Raw genomic sequence first — 20,121 nt, forward strand, 5'->3', positions numbered from 1 at the left:
ATCCTTGATCTCTATGCAGGTTGAATTCTCATAAATTTGGGGTCACCCTGACTTTTCACATTTTCTGACTAATCTCATCCCAGGGTGATTATGACAAGTCCAGGATTATACATTATATTTGGTTGTATGCTTGCATCTCACCCACAGGTTGTTTTTCAACACCTAATTCCATTTAATCAACATAAGCTTCTTTAAAATGCAAGCACTTTGCAATATGAAATGCACGAGGACCTGTCATGAAGCAATTATGAATATTAAGTGCATTACTCTAAGAATGAGAAGAGCAACTCGAAAACTTTTAAAACCAGATCATGATTTGAAAGCTTATAGCCCCTTTGATATTTCCCAAGGTATTCATAAACTTTTAATTAGATGTGAATATGAACTTTATAGCACTTCATATCTATAAATCACAAATTGGTTCAGAAAATGATGTATGTTTTAAAAACACTTTGCTCTTGAGGCAACTAAAACAAGAAAATAAAACTAATGCCACTGATAAGGGCAAAACAACAACTATTTAGTTAAATACACATAGGTTATAAAAACAGGGTTTTCAGACTGAGTTTTCACCATTCCAAGAAAAAACTTCTTACTCAAAATAAATTCATGGTTTTATAAACATAGGTCAAGTAAAAAGTGGCCAAGTTTTCGCAGAGCTTCATCATGCTTTCTTCCAAAGGAATCAGGCAAGGAGTTGCCTATAAAGATGAAATAAAGAGGGTGGGGAAGAGCACATTACCTTTAATTTCCCAGTCAAGCCACCGACAAACAGCATTGCATTTGCATCCACATCTAGGATGGTATACCCTGGAGGGGACACCGAGTGGTAGGTGCCAGGCACAATGCTGGCTTTGGGTCCATCCAGGGCTCTCACAGAAATAGATCCATTTCTCCCCGTTCTTCAAGGGTACATTTTAAAATAAATGGGAAGAAAATTAAAAAAAAATGAAATACATAACAGATCTCTGTCAACTTCAGATTTAAATGACATAAAATATAGAGTGCTCCTGTGGAAAATTTTCATATTAAAATAGGTGGCTAGCTTCAAATATTCCAAACTCATTAAATCTCAAATTAACACCCAGAGTCTGATCTTTGATGGATATTTACACTCAGATTGAACCAGGACTAGAGAGCAACCTATCTGGATTCTGTGTGTGTCCACTGATAGGAAATGACACAGCATTAAGTAGCTTATGAAATTGCTAAGTCAAGTGGAAACTTTTTTCTATTGTTTTGCATAATAATTTGGTGTTTTCTGACACATTCAAAAAGTTTTCATTCATTCATTTAGCATTTTGTCTAACTTAATTTGGCAAGTGAACCCCAAATGAGCCACCCTTCTGCGGTATAAGATACACAATTTTTTCCTAAAATTCCTTATGATATCTTGAGTACAAATTTGCTGAAGTTGTCTTCCTGAAATTGTCTTTTATTGTTTGGTGCACCATCTTAATGTGTAGAGTACAATATCTAGTCTTCAGAGTTGTGTATACAAATTGTATGGGAGTTCTCTTAAATTCAATTAACAGAATTTTGAAAGCTATTAGCATTTTATCTCATTTTCTTTTTCAAGTGCTTGATTTCCATGCATTGTTAAATATGAAAATCTGGTCTCTCTTCTGAGACAAGCAGTCATAACAAAACTTCAGTGTCATTTTTCTCTCCATGCTGTCTCATTTTGGCAATCATTTTATCTTTAAGGGCCAGCTTTAAGTGAAATACATGGCAATAAGAGTGAATTTATCAGTTAAGATTCTTCTTTAACTGAATGCATCTCTTCTGATAGACCCATACTGTGTGAGAATAAATGTTGTGAAACCTGGTAAAATAATTAATCCACTACCACCACATATGTTAGCATATTTTGTTTTTTTCTTATCCCTCCCTCCCTTTCTCTCACACACACACATATACGCATACCTTTGCTGAACTAAAACAATTGCTTTCCATCAAATTTTCTTTTAAACGTTTTATTTTAGAAAAAATTAAATATGTATAAAAAGAATGAAACTCTGTGTACCCCTTATCTGTATTCAATGAGTGTGCTAGTTCAAGTCTTCTGCACTTGATGAACTTCATCTATAGCTCCAGCCCTTAGCCACACCACTCAACTGTTAGATGCTTTGGGCTTAATAGGGAATTAAGAATTGGGAAAAGAGGAGAAAATAAGGGAGAAGTTCCTGGGACAGGAATGGTTGTATAAATCCACATGCTGCTCAATGTTGATAATTGGATTAAAGCTTTGGAGATAGAATTGCTGATTCAATTTCCTATTACTTCCCATTCTCAGCAGAAAGGATTGACATAATACATATGGATGCTGACTTTTTTTTTTTTTTGCATCTGCCTGAAGACATGGTTTCTACCTAGGCAAGAAGAGGAGTTGTGTACACAAATGATAAGCAGTAACAGCAGTTCTTAGGCTTTGGCCTTTGTTTAATAAGAATGTCAGTGATTTTTTTCCCCCCTCAAACAAAATAGAATGCCTTAAAATGACTAAACCCCCAAATTCCTACCAGATAACAGATGAAGAGGTCAAAAGTAGATTGGTCACTCTGGTCAATACCTTGAAGGTGCAGCATTCTTAACAGGTATACAAATATATGTATACTCACATTTATGCGCATACATGTAATATGTAAATTTATAACATGTATACACCACACAGGATCTTATTAAGATGGAAATAGGAATTTTCTCAGAAACTGGAAAGCTACTTCAAAATTCTGTTACTTAGTCATCTTAATCTTTATTATTTACCTTGATGCTTCAATACGGTACCAATGTGAGTCATCAATAGTCAGATCTGGATACTCTACACGCCCAACTCCAGATCCAACATCCCAGAGGAAACTTACTTTGCCTTTACGCATTTCTATAGCCAGAAAGTCAATCTGGTTCAGAGAAATATGAAAACAGCAGATATTAGATGTAAAGCCCTTAAGAGGAGGTCCTCAAGAGTATTTTTTACAGGTGCTATTTATAGACATGTGAAATCATTGGATTCAGAATCTATTGTTTTTCACCAAGACACTAACATTTCTGAGGTGCAGCTATGATTTTTTTTTTTTTTTTTTTTTTTTTTTTTTTTTACCCAAAGTGATACAGAGCTCTTCATCTGAAGGGCAAATATTAACTTATTTCAAAATTGGTCTGGGAGTCTTATTCATTTTAGAAAATCCCACACATGCAAACTCAAATGGTTCAAATGGAAAGAATTAGAACCCTATGTGTAAGTTCTTGTAGATTCAACTTATGCCACTGCAGTTTGAGTCATAAAGTCAACATGGGTTAGAAAATTTTCACTGGTAAGAAATTAGGACATAATTTGCTATTTTCCTTTTATTAATATGAACTTTCCTTGTAATTTGTCAGTTTGAAGAGAGTAAAAAAAATAGCTTTAAACTTACTAGCTTTTCTTTTTAAATAGCTAGATCTGAAAACATAATTCAAAGTTAATGCTGGCATACTGACAAATGAAAGCAAATATGCTGAAATATGGTAAAGAATTCTCTGCTTATTTGCCTTCTTAACTTCAGGTGACACTTCAGAACTTTGTGTGGTGAGACTCTGAGGTTTTCAAATCTGAAAGGCTACCTTAGACAATTTGGGGACCATGTTATAAACTCTGTGCATTTCCTCCAGCACCAGGATTACTTTCTGACTCTACTTGTACAAAGTAGTCTTAAAAAAAAGCTGAATATTAGACTTACAAATTTGGCACTTCCAAGATAAAAAAGGAGATTGTCAGCAACAGCTGTCTTGACGTTGATAATAATATTATTGTAGCTTCCTTTCTTGATTTCTGGCTTGTATGTTCGAATGCAGTCACCTCCCGAAGACACAGATACTTTGATCTTCAAGAAAAACAAGGTACAAAGACCTTAGACTACATCTCTCAGAAAGTTTAAAGTAGTTCCCAAACAACCACAAAGCCATCACCACTTTTTCTTTGAAGTTATTTTTCAATCATCAGATAGTGTCATTAAATGCTCTATGCAGACACGATTAGGCTCACTAGTGAGGGCACAGAAGAGCAGCCCCCCACTTACACTTTGACAATGAGCTGTTCACAGTCCCCTGGCTTGTTAGCATGCTACTAGTTTTTGAAGCATGCAACTAACAAATTCTTCCCTTCATACCTGTCTCCTTTATGAATATAAGACATTTTCAAAAGGGGGTTTTACAAGGAGCTAATGGGAACAATCTTCATTAAGTTTGCTTAATGAAATTTTGCAATTCAAGTTTCAGCAATTTTGGCATCAATTAAAGTAGAAAGCCGTTTTTTTCTTAGTTTTCAAGAGGAAAGTACCAACCCTACCATGCTCTTATAGTTGAAAGAGGCCAAATAGATTTTGTTCTAGATGTTATAACAATAAGAAGGATATTAATCATTCCCCTCTGAACATACATTTCAGAATAAATTATACTTTTTTTTTTGTAGTAAGTCACCAGGAAATGAGATGGAAATAATTTCTAATGGCTATCAGTACTAATGTATTTAACAGCTTCTTTTTCTTTTGAAAAGTACTTTAAAAATTACTATGAATTGCTAAGAAAGGAAATCCTATGAGAACAGAATGACACTGTTTGTACCAATTTTTATCTACATTCAGAGAGCCTTCCTTCAATCACAAACAACAGTACTTGATTATTCAGTTTAATTTCCTTTGGGTCAGGTACAAAAATCACCATGGAAGGGGTGCTTTTAGGACAGCAATGTAGTTGCTTGGACTGAGAAGCTGCAGCTTTGCTGACTGATGGTGCTCGTAGCAGGAGGCAGAGAGAGGGCAAGGAGACACCCTCTTTGCCATTGGTTCAAATGCCCAGCCTCGGAGCCTCTGGACCCTCCTTGGTAGTGAATTTCTGTTTTCTCTTTTCTTCTGACATTTCGTGCTATACATTTAGTTTGCCTACTTGGAAGAAAACGACTAGCACCCTCATGTGGTCACCCTCATGGAAGGCTGTTGCAGACTATAAACAAAAGCCACCAAGCCAGTCTCCACATTATGGTGATGCATGAGGGTCTACAAGAGTTTGATTAAGGTATGAAGGTAGAGAGCCCTGGGGCCTCCCTCAAAGGGTAGGAAAGACTACACCAGTGCTGAACTGGCTAGATTTCAAAGGGAACTCTAAGGAGGGATTTTTGGTTTTGACAAACTGGTAAATTCATACACATTCAAGAACATCTGGGTAAGAGTACAGCTGCTTTTCCCGTAGACACTGAATGAGCCACCTGTCATTGCATGGTATTGTTAATTCAGCTGATCTGCTAAATAAATTGCACATAGAGGAAACTGTGTCATGAAAGAAAACAGATGCTGTTTCCTCTCCTACTAGGAAGAATTCACTCCTGGAGTCCTGCGTGTGATGGTCCATAGTTGGAACAGGACGGATCTAGGAAGCCTACTTCAACTGCTGTCCTGTTCTCATCTTCACCTCAGGGTGTGGGTCAGCCTGTCAGTGGAGGAGTTCAGGACTAGGGGATCTTTCTGGTGTTTGCTCGGTGCCCAGGAGAAATCGTTTCTTGTTAGTGTGGTTTTCAGTGAGGAAGTTAGTTCTTTGCTTCACAAGGGAATTTCCCTTCTATGTATAGAGTTGAGTAGGTGAATCAAAATGAATAACAGAAAACCCTAACCAGGAAATATACAATTTTTACTCTGGATGCCAGTACTGTAAAGCAGATGTGCAATGGAAATTGGCGGAACACATTATATGATAGGAGAGCAGCTATGCAGAGTTAGAGATCAGAAGGATAGAGCAACACAAGAGAAAGACCATGTAGTAGAGAGCAGGTAGGGAAAATGCAGTCCTCAGATATTTTTGATGTTCGGGAAAGGGTTTAGGATGTAGCAAGTTTTTAGGAATTTGTAGGAAATGAACCAAAACCATTGTAAGAGAAGACCTAGGCATTGAGCAAATTTAATATCTGAGGCAGGCTCTAAGTGCCAGTGATACCATAAGAGGATTAAGGAGAACAAGAAAACCAAGATCTGACTTCCATTCATGAGTAGAAGTGAAAAGAAACTGCTATGCCTGGCAGGAAATCATATCTAAATTCACAGCAGGGACAGATTAGCAAAAAGTAACTGTGCGTAGTTTTTTTTTTTTTTTTTTTTCCTTTTCTTCATAAATGCTTTATAGACTTGGCTATAGGGCCATATTATGACTAGTAAAATCATAAGTCATTTTGGTTTAAAGAACACAATTGAATGATACTCCTCAGTTACTGTTTAAGGAAGAAAAGGCTGAATATGTGTGGAATGTGTGACCCCTGTGATCACAGGATGCGTTTCAGGCCTTGCTTATTTATACCTGGTAGAAATAATAAGAGATTACATGTTTGGTGCATTGTAAAGGGGGTTGCCAAAGGGTAGACGACAGAACACCAACACTGAAACCTAACCCAATTTCTGAAACTCCATCTGAGAGTTTAAGTCAAGAGCATAGTCATTTTAAAACAAAAGATATTTAATGTCTTTAGGATTTTAAATTAATCTACTGTCTGGCAAACTTGACATATCTAAAAGTGTAGTTCTCTGAACAAAACTGCGTTGCCATACCCAATAGGCCAGTAATTAATCTTGTAAACTGACCTAGGGTTCAACATTAATAACATTAAACGTTCATATAGAAAACCCTCTGAATTTTCTGTTTTGGTTTCGGTTTTGAATATACCTCAGTAACTGAAAAATTCAGGCAGTGAAACTGTTGGCAACCATAACTACTAATTTCTCCTTGTAAATACTTTGTCTTTTGATTATCAAGTATAGGGATGTCTTTTAACTAACTTCAAACAAGTAAATCAAACTACAATATCTATATATTTCTTTAGAAGGAATCTCATGGAAAAGCGGAGAAATTTCTGAAATATGATCATTGTGTTAGGATGTTTGGCCCCATGGACTATTATATTTCTAATGTGTTTCCTTAGTAACACTTCTGAAAAAAATCACTAAGTATTAGCTATTTCAAAGGCATTTTTGATATAACATTCTTTACCAGTTAATCATTATGAACTCAATTAAACATTATTGACTATCCCATTATTATATCTATTGGATTTTCATTGCATTTTTCATCTAGAAACCAGGGCATTCATTTAAAAAGAGTATCATCTGCTCTATCTCAAATTCAACAAATGAAAAGAGAGCTGCTTTAAAATAATGTCTTTAATTTCTTAATTAAGAAATGTCTGTCTTAATTTTAAGATCAAATATGGGTTAGGGTCAAATTCATACACCCATGCCAAGTTGCAAATCTATTTACAAATCAGAAAATATAATCTTCAGTTCATATACAACCCATTTGAAATATATTTGATGTCTGCATTTTTCTAATATCTCACAAAAAGTAAGGCATTTTGTTGTAACTTTCACTTGCAAATGTGAATAAAAACTTTCTTAAAAGGCATGGATAATGTTACTTTTTCTAGCATTGCTTTGTACCTTTCTTTCACTTTGGACTTTGGCATAATTTATATACTCACGTGCAAGAATTTTGATTTTTTTTGCGGGGAAAGGGCAAATCATTCACAACTGATAAACATATGGGCATATTTTTAAGTTTCTTAAAATGAAGAAATAATAAAAATATTCAGATTTCTTTACTTGGTGACTAAGTAAGAAAACGGCTAAATGTGTAATTTGTAAGAGAATGTTTACTATTAGCTTTTTCTTCAAGATAACATTGCAAGAGACATATAGAAGTGATCCATCAAACTCCTCCTATTGCTCTTACTATGAGGGTCCTTCTTTCTAGTCTCTCTCACCTCCCTCATAAACTATTTCTTTATTCATATTCAAGAAGCATAGTTCTGATAATACTGTTTCATTCTCAAAAATATTCAGTTTATTCAATGAGAGTCATTCTGAATGTACTTGTTGCCAAATTATAGATACTGCTTTATTGATCATTTAAAGACTCACAAGACCTGGCTTCCACTGATTTTTCCAATTTAATGTTCACTTTGCCAATTATGCAATACCTCTTGACCAAGTAGAATGCTCTTTCATAAAGTGATCTTGAAACTTGCTTCTCTCTCTGTCTTGGCTCAAACCATTCCCTACTCTCCCTTGTGTTCCTGCCCCCCGGCACCTAGCACTATCCCACCTTGGGGCCAGGCTGAAGGCTTTCCCTTTGGGAACTCTTCTCCCAGAAGTGACCTTTCCCTTTAGAACCGTTAAAGCTTCTCCCATGGCTCATGTATGTGGCCCAACATTTTGAATCGTCTTAAGACTTGTTTGCATTCACATCACATTTCTTCTTCTACACTATAAACTTTGTGAGTGCAAGAACTGCCCCACTCATCTTGGTATATCTCACAGCAAGTAGCACTGAATGTAAAAGATGCTCTTTCTGATTTGGCTAAATATTAGACTAAACTCTGCAAAATCGTAACCTCATGGTTTACATATAAAATGATCACCTGCCAACCACACTAGTTTTCTTATTTCAGTTGAACAGATGACTTCTCAGATCCTATCTCTGTCTTCTTTACTCTCATCTTATGGAACATCTTCATTAATCATTTTGTCATTTTCTCAGTTTTTCTTTAGTCAGTCATGAGTTCCTTTTCAAGGTTCACCTTGAACTTATTGCTGTGGCCTTATTTAGAATGATTAGACATGTATGAAGAGGAAAAAGGATATACTGTCACTCGGATATAATATTTTGGACACTACTAAAAATTATATAAATTGATGGATTAAGAAAGTTCTTTTCTGATCCTCCTAGCTCTGAAGTTGTTCAAAAAATGGTTTTTGAGATGAAAGACTTATGAATCTAAAAAGGTTTAGGTTGAAGCCTGATAACATAAAATCTGTCTGTTTAAAAATTATTTCTTAAGTCGTCAGCTATGTGAGGTTTCACATTGGCACTTAATATCTTGATTTCTTAGCATGAGACTTTCCAGAAAGTTGTGCTTTTATCCTAATGGTCTTCACATTGGATAAATATAGAGCAAAACTTTAAGACAAATCAGACATTTCCTATTCTTTCTTTGAAATAAAAAATACAGATATTTTAACAAAAATAACTATTGTTGCTGGTATTCATTAATGGAATAATACACTGTATATAAAACCATGGTTCCTCTCTGCTATTTCTAGACATAACCTTGTCCCTTCATTCAGGGCACATTCTCACAGGTTGACTTTTTTGCTTATCAAGAGCAAGGCAATCTCATCAATGTCTCCTTAGTAGTCGATAATAAGATCTTCATTGTTGCTATTTGTTTGATCTATTAAAACAGTAATAAAATATGCCAGAATCTCTAATTCTCAAATAGTAAGAGATTATCATTCTCATGATATGTCTTTTTGACATTTATGGAAAAGCATCTAACTTTCATTTTCCATTTTCTTTAGCTTCAAGTTAGAGGAAGAATCAGAGATCATTCAACAGGGTAAATTGGGAGAAGATGTCCCCTTTGGGAATAATAATAACAATCACAGTGAGTTACTGATTCTGAAAATAAAAAGAGCTTACAGAATTGGCTTGTTTCCGGGCTTGATTTATCAGTTCCTTTATCTCAGAGATGTTTTTCTTCAGGTTATCCTCAAGTTCCTTGATGGGTTTGAGTTTATCTATCAGCCGATCAGCTTCTTGTTCTAGATTTTTCACAGTGGCATCTGCGTCTGCAACTATACGGCATGAGTTAGTATGTGCATGCACACATACAAACACACAGAAGTTAGCATGGCGGTGTGTTTAACTAAGCAATTTCATCTTATCCATGTGATAAAGCAAGGCAATGGCAGCAAAGTGTGTGATGGCAAACGTGGATATTTTAGCTGAGGCTCAAGCAGGCCAGAGGAGGTATTAAAATCTTTGGCTTTGAAATGAAGCTGAAAATTAGCATTGAAGAGAGAAATATGATGAATTTACTTCAATACTTAATTTTTTAGCTTCAGCCAGAAAGCTAACCTTTATAAGAATGGAACTTCAGTCATCGAAGAAGGAAAATTAAAGTGTCTTGAAAATGTCACCTAGTCTGTCCAAGACCCAAATGCTTTTTAATCAGGTTTCTCACACAAAATTGGTTTTCTTTCTTTTTCTCTCTGTCTTTCTTTGCACATCTTGAACAGAGAAGCTATAAATGTAGCTTGAAGAACATTTTGATGTTGAACAACGCTGAGACTGGAGGGCTCTGTTACACTTTAATTAAATCAAGCTGTGGTTCGATTTCATTTTGAAGAATAGTTGATTATCCTGCGCTATATATTAGATTGAACCATATTAAACTGCTGTTTTTGTAGGTTAAAGAAAAAGATCGAATATTGGCAATTTCAAAAGTTTGAATCGTAAAATAGTTGAAGGTTATCGCTGATCCATAGACTTCGAGTACGTGCTTTTCATAGAGGGCATATAACAAATGGAAAATGAGTTATTCTATCTCTAGGATGCTGGCAGTCTTATTCAAACTATGTTAGTTATTATCTGGTTGAGCACGTATTGTTCTACTTTCTGCCATTGTGACCCTGTTGAAAAAGTGAAACTGATTACGATCCAAGGCTGTCTGTCTGGTAGACTGAATGATCTGCTGTTTGGTTGACACTGGACCACTGAGACCCAACCTCAGCATTGAATCAAATGTGGTCAAATTGAAGTAAATTATTATTTTTGAACGAGGTTTAGAAGTAGGTATTTTGAACTCATGCTCAAAAAATGTGAGTTACATTGTTATTGAGTTTAAAAACATTGTCTCTCCTTAGCTTTAACTCCAGGAGTTGCTAGATCAAGACTTGAGTATTTTCTTCCTGAACTGCAGGTTTAAGTGGGATAATTACGTAGACAATATATCCTTGCTACCCCTTGATTTCGTGCACTTTAACAAATTATTTGTTTCTCTTTTTTAATTCTCCAATGTTACTCTGATTTTATAAGTTACTCTAGAATTGAGGAAAACTGATATAAATTTGGATTCACAAGAAACAGAATCTGTTAAGCAGGGATTACTTAAGCAGAGGTTAAAAAAAAAATCCTTTTCTTCTGAAGTTCCCAGAAGCTCACATCAACTGCTTCAAAATGGGATCTGGAGGTTCCCTTTATCCCATTCTCCTCTATCTTGTAAAGTAGTTTTAAATCATATGGAAAACTACCTTCCTGAAGGTCTGAAAAATAAATCATCTATGATATTGAGTCTGATTTTTTCTTGCATAGTAGTGTTTGAAAATGTACTTTAACTTCTGAAGACAAATTTTGATAAGTTGATGTTTTTCTAGAAGGTTCTATCTAGGTTATTATGTATTATAGTACATAATATTATATGTATAATACATAATATTATAATGTATTAGCTTAGAGTTTTGCCAACTATTCTTATGTGTTAAATTTCCTCCCTGGTCTTGTTATACCTCTGTTAAAACTTTGCCTATTTGTAATTTTCTTTTCTTGAAAATCTATCATTTAATTTTTAAACTTTATCTTCCTAAATATGTCTTTGATGTATCAGTTCTATTATTTTCTGTCGTTTAATTCAGTAATCTTTTTTACCTTTTATTTATGTCGATGTTAGCTTTTTCTAACCCATTGAGTTGGTTGCTTAAAATTGTTCATTTCAATGCTTGTTTCAATTGCTCTTATTTTGCACTGAGGACAGTCTTGATCATAATCTTCAGATTTTGATACAATGGATTTTGTTACTATTATTTTGTTACTATTATTTTTCTAGTATTCTGCAGTTTTACTTTTGACTTTAAAATATGATCTCATATACAGGAGAATGTTTATATCCTAGTAGTTGCTCATTTATTAAGACCTAATTTTACTGTGTGTTTCTTCAAATACAATTCCTTAGAAGTTGAGAATTACTCATAAGGCAGGGGGAAGGGTATATTTGATACCGACAATAGAGATTTAATGTATTTTAATCTGCTGTAAGTAAGTCATTGAGCTTCTGTGGCTGAATTTGTGTTATTAGAAATGCAACTGAGTTCAATCTGTGAAGGAATTCAGTTTTCCATTTTGTGTAGATATCATATAGATATGTCACTCATTTTTTATAATGCTGTTAAAAACATTTTAAATCAAATACACATACATAGTACCCTTATATAGAGGAAGATTTCATGTGTGTGTGTGTGTGTGTGTGTGTGTGTGTGTGTTTATCTAGCATTAATGTAGTGAAATTAGAAAGAATAGTTATATAATGTTCAAAACAGCGCAAAACATGGTCACATGCAAAGCTGAAGCTTTTTGCAATAGGCAGTGAAGCATAAAAGTTGCTAAAAGGTTTACAAGTAAACATATACATACTGATTTCTGCAGGTAATTTCATATGGAAGTAAAACAAGAAGAAATTAGAAAATTCATGAGAAAATATTTTGTATAGATATTACAAAATAGTGACTATCACAATGTTGTTTTCCAAAACAGGTACTAATTACAAATGCACCCCATTTTATATCAAACAAGTATTATGAAATAAAAGAATACAATATGTCACTTAGCAGACTTGTTCATATTAAAAGAAATGTTCCTGTAATGTGTTAATAAGATAGAAAACAAAATTTAACTAATATTTGCAGATTATTATTTCTCTTAGTGGATAATATAAAAAGTAAGTTAGATGTATTATCAAAAGCCATTATATCAGTTGAGAATCAATTTAAAATTAAGTGACTATCTTAAATTATACAATAAGTACATAGCAGTATTTACTTAAAATGCATTTGAGGGAATTGTTATGTAGAATGCATCAGAAGTTATTTAGATGGAATTTTTGAACTATAGGAGAGGCTATCTTTGGATTTACATTAAAAAAAATTGAAACATTTCTATTCTCCCATCCTCTTTTTTTTTCTTTGAAGGACTAGCAAGGAATGGGGCCTTGTACCATGTGTCTGTGTTCCTCCTTGCTCATCATGGAGTCCTGAGTCTCCTTGTGACCCCCCTTCACAGTAAAGGCACATTTTGGTATTCTTAGCATTTGAGTTGAGCTGAAGGTGCTGAAAGCAGCCCCCCACCCGATCCAAACAGCACCTGGATTTTATGGCTCACAATGTCAATCAAAGTGTCTTTGCCATTGTACTCCACAAATGCCTTGCTACTCTGTGGAAATGTTAGTACATCAAGGGGGCCAGTCTCTTGGAAGTGAAAAGCATAAAAGCTTAAGTAACTCTCCTGGTAAAAAAACGTACTCCAAGATTTTCTCTGATCACTTGATAGGAAGGAAAAAAATCCATGACAGTGCCAGTGTTTACAGACTGCATTTAACTAACAATATAATTGAAACTGGATACATTCTTCATTCCTGGAAATGCTCAATAATTGAATCTAAATAATAAAATATTAAAATTTTCAAATGTCCACACAATTCAAGTTGACACCATTTTCCTTCTTTGTTCTAGCAGGCCCAAGAAATGAGTGTGTTCCTTACACTCTATGTTCCATGGCACTTGGCTAGTTCTGAGCAGATAATTTCCTGAGTACAACTGTATTTTCAATTATGCTGACAGATTAAAAAGTATTTGGCATCTCTACATCAAATATCATGCAGACTTTGGGAAGTCCTAATCTCCTCTTTTTTTCTTTTTTTTTTTTTGCGATACTGGGGATTGAACCCAGGGCCTCGTGCTTGAGAGGCACTAATCTCCTCTTGATTGGACAAAATCTAGATGAAATGGCATCAGGGCAGAGTTGGGAGAGTTGGATTCTGGTTCTTGAATGGCAGGGCACTCCACTTCCTGTGCCCACACTAAGAAGGAGAGGGCAGACTGTAGACCCTGAGAGTTTTCCCATCTCTACCATTTGAGTTGAGGATACTTTTACAGTGTGAAGAAAGAAAGAACATTATCACAGTGAGAAAGGAGAGCTTACTGTTCTTGGAAGGGTCTTTGACTACTGCATTCGTTTTGGCCACGCTGTCCGCTAGTTTATTGTAATTTTGCTTCAGGCCATCGAGGTTCTGGTGGAGTTCTTTAATCTGTGCCAGTACATCTTTGGCGGTGTCATTGGCTTGTCTGGCTTTGTCCTTAACAGCTTGCAGTTTAGCGGCTGTGTCTGTCAGTAGAAGAAGGTATGAGGCAAAACAATGGGTCTGGAGCTGGTGGCTTAATCCATGCTTGTCAAAGCAAGGCTGTGGCTGGCTGACCTCAGGGACACATTTATAAAGGGGAGAGGATGAACTTTGTCTCATTTGGTTGAAGCAAATGAAGCAAATTTTTTAGCTAAATTAAATTTTCTCAGGGACCTTTGCTATGAATACCTGATTAGCTCTTAATATAGTAAAGTGATTATTCTAAGTGTTCATTGTATAAGGGCATATTGTGATTTGCTGCTGAACATATTAAAAAGAGAAATTCATCCACGTGAGTCATATAGCTTCATCAAAACCAGGTGTAAGATTTAATCTGTATTTCCAGAGGGGGAAAATGAATGTGTTTCAATTTTAGGGTAGAGAGACTTTTTCAGGAATGTAAAATCATGCATTTGTGTATGTTTTTATGTTTTCAGCATTAAAAACATTTTTTTTTTTTTGGTGGAATTAAGGATTGACCCAGGGTGCTTTGCTACCTGAGTTGAATTCCTAGTCCTTTTTATTTTTTATTTTTTGAGACGAGGTCCTGCTGAGTTGCCCAGGCTGGCCTCAAACTTACAATCCTCTGCTTCAACCTCCCACGTTGCTGTCATTACAGGCCATTGTGCCCTGTTCTGAGCACTGGAAGTTTTCTAGGGACTTACTACTGCAGAGGCGACCTGAAATTTTGAAAAGTTACTCTATAGTATTTTATGTTAAAGTAAAAACCATTTAAACTTTAACATTTCCTGTGTTGTATAACAGTGTATTTATTTTCTGATCATAATTTGTTCCATGAAACATATTGAACACATAGATGTATATAGTGGAGGTTAGCATTCAAGGCCACAGGATCTGAAGAAGAACAGCAAGGATCAAGTATCATACATGCTACTTAAATAATGTTCTTCAGTATCCCTTGTCTCAATTTCTCAGCTGAAGAGTGCGATAATAAATGCTATTCACATTGTGGAATTAGTATGGAGGATTAGATACACTTAACATAAGCATATCGAGTAAACACTCAATAAATGTTTATAACCTTTATTATTAAGGCACCATGTGATTCAAAACATAAATATAATATCCTTAAAAGAATATGTGCCTTCATAACACCTAGCAATAATTTCAAGTGGTTCTGAAAGTAGAGAGATAATATGGGCATGGTTTGACCACCAATGCTTTTGAAAGCCAGAACAGCTAAGGAATTGAATTTTGCCAGCACAGATATATATGGAAGGGCAACAGATTCTTACCTATGATGGTAGGTACTGTAATAAACTGAGACTTTGTTATAGTACATCAAGAGTAGAGAACAGTATCTGTATGATTTTATTCTTTCTCGCTAATACAAGATGTCTTGGGCTGAAACATGGAAGACAATTTAATAATAATGTGTCTATATCTTCCTTTTTGTAACATTCCTCTAATGCCAGATAAAGGCAATAAAGAATAAGTAACATCATAATGTTAAATGTGATTTTGTTTCTTATTCTTAAAAGGAACAATTTGTAGGGCAAGAACGACAGCATCTAATTTCCTGACGTTAGTACAAGCGAAATGTTAGAAAAATGGTGAAAATGAACAATGTTCTTCAAAAGTTCAGGTCAACTGACACACGTGCAGCGTCCTGAATGCATACCATTTGGAATGGCGGCTAACTTTCCCAAAGTGTCATTCAAAGCTCTCAGGAGATCACCATTTCTGCCTTCAGCATTTTGTAACCTGGCTGTCAAATCATTTAGATGGTCATTATTTGCTGTGAACAGGAAAAAACAAAAAGGGAAAAAGCAATTTTAATTGTTTATGAACTTGCGCTTGGATGTACAATTTTAGGCTATTCAATGCAAAATAAATAAAAAGAAAAACCTTGGTGTAAGTAGTTTATTGTCATCTACTGTTACGCCACCTGTGATTCCCCTCAGTGCTTGACAAGGATTCCGCTGAGTAATAAAGATGTTTGCAAAGTCTCATCTCATTGGGAATTTGGGTTGTGGGCTTTCCTTCCTTGCTTGCTTAATATGTGTAGGTTTACTATTAATATTTTATGTGTTTTTCCTGAAAACAGGGGTCTTAACAGAACCAGGGTTAAAACATAAAAACCAGACTTCTTATGGAACAGTGATTTCAGATTTACTCATTTTCTACAAAACTCTTAGTAACGCAGATTGCTATGAGAAAATACAAAAACAGATTCTAGCTGCCAATTCCCTGTTGACTATTCTCAGATGACCTGAAACACGTAGGCAACTAATTCCAACCCCGTCAAGAAGGAATAACAGGAACAGAAGAAATAAAGGGTTCCTCAATGTTAAGTTCACACAGTATAAGATGATATGGTATATTTGTTAGCTTAAAATGTCTAGCGTTTATTAACTACAGCAGTAGTCACATGACTGACATTTATTTAACCCTGCCGAACTTGCTTTAAACTTTATGATTAGTTAAATATTAATGTCTTATTGTTTAGTTATAGGTTATCACAAGTAAACAATTACTAGAATAATTAGAATACTTCATTGTCTAGTCTAGTTATGATCATACAAAATGTTTTTGTTTTTCTCCTTGTGACCATTTCCTGTTCTGAAAAAACATGTGTAACTGCCTACCTTTTAATGTTTAAAAAGCTGGCTGGGAAAAATAAAATTTAGAACATAGTATCCATTCCTTGAGTTTGTGTTGCTTTGTTCTCCACCTCGCTGACGTCTACTCCCTCACCTGTGACCACCACAACCCCTGCTAGGGCTGGACCCGACAATCTATCCATGAATATGTTTCCAATCAAATATAAAATACATGCATTTATGATCACTTGATGTTTTAGCACATTTAACAATTATATTTTCTTCTTGATACCCAACCTCCATCTAATTTAATTTGATGTGGTCCTATAGATAGAAGCCTCTAAGAATCTGTCTTTTGTTGCACTTGTACTGATACTCTCTTGATATCATTCCTCTTAATTTCACTTATTCAAAAAATTTTATTACCCAAATGGATCATGGATTTGCTTTTCAAACTGTTATATATGATTGGTAAACAGAATCTCCTATTTCAGTAAATACTACTATTAGTATTCATTTGAAACAAATAAAAATCAAAGGAAGGGGAAAACAACACTTACCTGATATGACTGTCATTTTTCATAGAGAAAGTTATATTTTAAAGGATTGCCTCAAATAGACTTTATATAGGTTTTCTACTTTAGTATGCTTTAGCACTGAAAATATGATATATAAATGATAATTTAATATTATGAGTATAAATCTTCCAGCTTCTTTCTGCTAGTTTTTAACATTTTCTGAACTTACAGTTAGTTTATATTGTAATAGTAACAAAGCAGTTTAGAATTTCAGTGTTAAAAACAGAAACAGTAAAAACTATGAAACCATTTGGGGGAAAGAAAAAATAGATTCAATTTGTTCATATAAAATGTAAGTTTAGAAATCTTACTTAGGTATGCATCAGACTGTAAGGATATCTTAAGACTGAAATGGAGTGAATCATCTGTCTCCTCCTCTTATTAGTGAACCACGGCATTGAAAACAAAATGTGTAAAATATTATGTTTCTCACAATATTATTTACTTCCATTGACTGGATAAAGCAGACCATTTCTTGAAGGTATTTTTAGTAACTTATTATGACATAATATTTGTTTCCTGGGGTGATGTATGCTAATTATTTAAATTAGCACCACAGAATGCAAAAAAATGTAAATAAGCGTCTCCAAGTAAAGAGGGACATTGAAGAACAAACAAACAAACAAACAAAAACAAGACAAGAAGCTATCCCTGTCTCTCCAGCACTGGACTCGCCAATATTTAGTAATAGTAATGGCCAGCAGTTACTGAGTGTCATGGACCAGATGGTGTGCTTGTGTGTTTTTGTGGATTGTTTTACTTCATCCTTACAATAGCTTAACAAAAACCAGAGACTAGTTGAACAAGTACATCAGTGGATGATGCTCCTTCCACCTCCACTCATGCCCCCAATCTTTTTTCTTCTCTTTAACCCTCCCTCTCATTTCTTTTTTGTTGTCTGAAAACATTGGTCACAGAGAAGTCACAGGAGACTCACATAGGCATTGCCCATGTGCAAAGGTTATAGGCAACAGAGGCAGTTCCATAATTTTTGAGGACAATGGGTAAAATATAGGAACAGGTAGTTCACAATAACATAAAAAGAAGCAATTATCAAAATAAAACAAAGCACAACATTATCATAGCTAAAGAATGGTAAAGCAAATGAATAACAAGATATCATTAATCATCCTCCAGATAGGGAAAAGTTAAATTTCTGATAATATTGGGTGTTCACAAGTGTTGGGAGAAGTGAGAATTGATACCATTTTTTCAAGAGCAATTTAATAAATATATTAGAATTTTAAGTAGACAAGTATTTAGTATGGCAATTCCACTGCCAGGAATTCACCCTATGATATACCTGTAAAGGCATATCAACGTTTATCTTCTGGGATGTATATTAGATCTTTATTTGTCATAGCAACAACATAAAGTAACAAAAATACCCAAAGTTAGAATATTGTCTATATTAGTATAGCATATCCTACAATGGTATATATGAAGCAGTCTTTAACAAGAATTGGAGGAATAAGTATGGTTATAAAATGATCTTTAACACCTTTCCATGAAAATAAGCGAGGTGCACCATACTTATACTGACAGACAAAAATTGGGCAGGGTGGTGGTTGTGGGGAGATGGGTTGGGACGAAAGTACCCCAAACCATTGACTGTACTTATAGTATGCAGGAACCATGAAGGAAAGAGACACTTAGTGGTGGAGGGAGTAACAGTGTTCTACAACATTCATTTTATAACTGGCGGTATTAGTCAAATGGTTTTTTCTGTGCATATATTTCTCTTGCTTTATTTAGAACACTTAAGCGACCTGAACTGAGGAAGAATGCCATTTGTCTTCTTGGTATTATCTGCCAATGCCAGAACTGTTATTTTTATCACTTCCCTGGTGCCCAGAGTGGCCAGACCAGGAAAGGATGTGTTCCCCAGAATAGCATCGGACTGTCTTGATGTGATTGTGTGCCTGCCCCTTCCAGAAGTAGTGCATCTGGTTTGTCGGAGATGCTGTGCAGGCAGGCCACTTGCAGCTGGGTAATAATTCTGGCCTTTACTGACCTTCTAGGAGGAATAGCAAAGGGAGAGGAAGACAGAGTATTCTGAACTATGGCTGTTCTGAATGTGAAAGAGTAGGAAACGTGTTAATTAGAGATGCATCCCACTTCACACAAAGGGTTTTAGAGGCAGCCTGATTAAACCATTGTCATACCACACATATAACCATGATTATATTATAGATTATACTAATATAAGTACATAATGTTGTTTAAGATGCCTGCCTTTAGATTCCAAGCAAAAGACCTGATATTGAGGAAAAACAGAGCATAAAATAGGGCAAAATATGGTTCTGAAACATCAATATGTCTGTTTCAGTCACAGATGTATTATTATTTCCAATTCTAGTCCCTCTAAATATGTTTTCCAAGTGATTTAATTTTCTCCTCTGTCAATCACAATTCATCTCTCTTTTAAGACTTCTGTTATTTTCCCTGCTTGTACTAAAATAAAATCTTTGGATAGATTACCAAAAGTACACTTTTGGAAATAAAGCAGTCTGATTATGACTTATGATTTCTACACAAATTCCTTGAGAATACAAGGCTGCTCTTTTAATATTAAATTGGAAGTCTTCATCAATTACAGACATAGAACTGTAGAAATTTCAATTCCCAGCTTCTTGATTGGATTTGATTTTTTAAATAATGAAGTATTCAAATGCATTGGCAAGCAAGATATTCATGTAACAGGGGAAAAATCATTAATTTAAAGGGCATCACCAGGTTTATACTATTTTTTTGCATTCGGAGAGCAAATGCTGGTGGAACAATCAGGACAATTATTCAGAAGAGAGAATGACCTGAAGAATATTTTTACTGCTGTCTTTCAAATTTCAAAGCAATAATTTTGATCTTCTTTCTGTGCTGGAAAATTAAAATGAGTTTGTCCTGACCCTATTCTGATTTCTATGTTTTAGCTCTTTGCCTCCAGTTCCTTCTT

The 20,121-nt window shown here is 34.9% G+C and overlaps 1 protein-coding gene across 1 annotated transcript in view; it reads right to left on the reverse strand.

Annotated features, from left to right (window-relative positions):
* The window catches only part of LAMA2 (laminin subunit alpha 2), a 620,167-nt gene that overhangs the window by 55,914 nt on the left and 544,132 nt on the right, over positions 1 to 20,121 (reverse strand). The window contains exons 42-47 of the mRNA XM_079148222.1: positions 15,669 to 15,785; positions 13,828 to 14,010; positions 9,496 to 9,650; positions 3,720 to 3,863; positions 2,767 to 2,900; positions 743 to 902 (exon numbers count right to left, since the gene is read on the reverse strand). Of these exons, the coding sequence (XP_079004348.1) occupies positions 743 to 902; positions 2,767 to 2,900; positions 3,720 to 3,863; positions 9,496 to 9,650; positions 13,828 to 14,010; positions 15,669 to 15,785 (893 nt within the window). The remainder of the gene's footprint in view (positions 1 to 742; positions 903 to 2,766; positions 2,901 to 3,719; positions 3,864 to 9,495; positions 9,651 to 13,827; positions 14,011 to 15,668; positions 15,786 to 20,121) is intronic.

Source organism: Sciurus vulgaris (assembly GCF_902686455.1).
Source record: "Sciurus vulgaris genome assembly, chromosome: 7".
NCBI classification, from domain to species: Eukaryota; Metazoa; Chordata; class Mammalia; order Rodentia; family Sciuridae; genus Sciurus; species Sciurus vulgaris.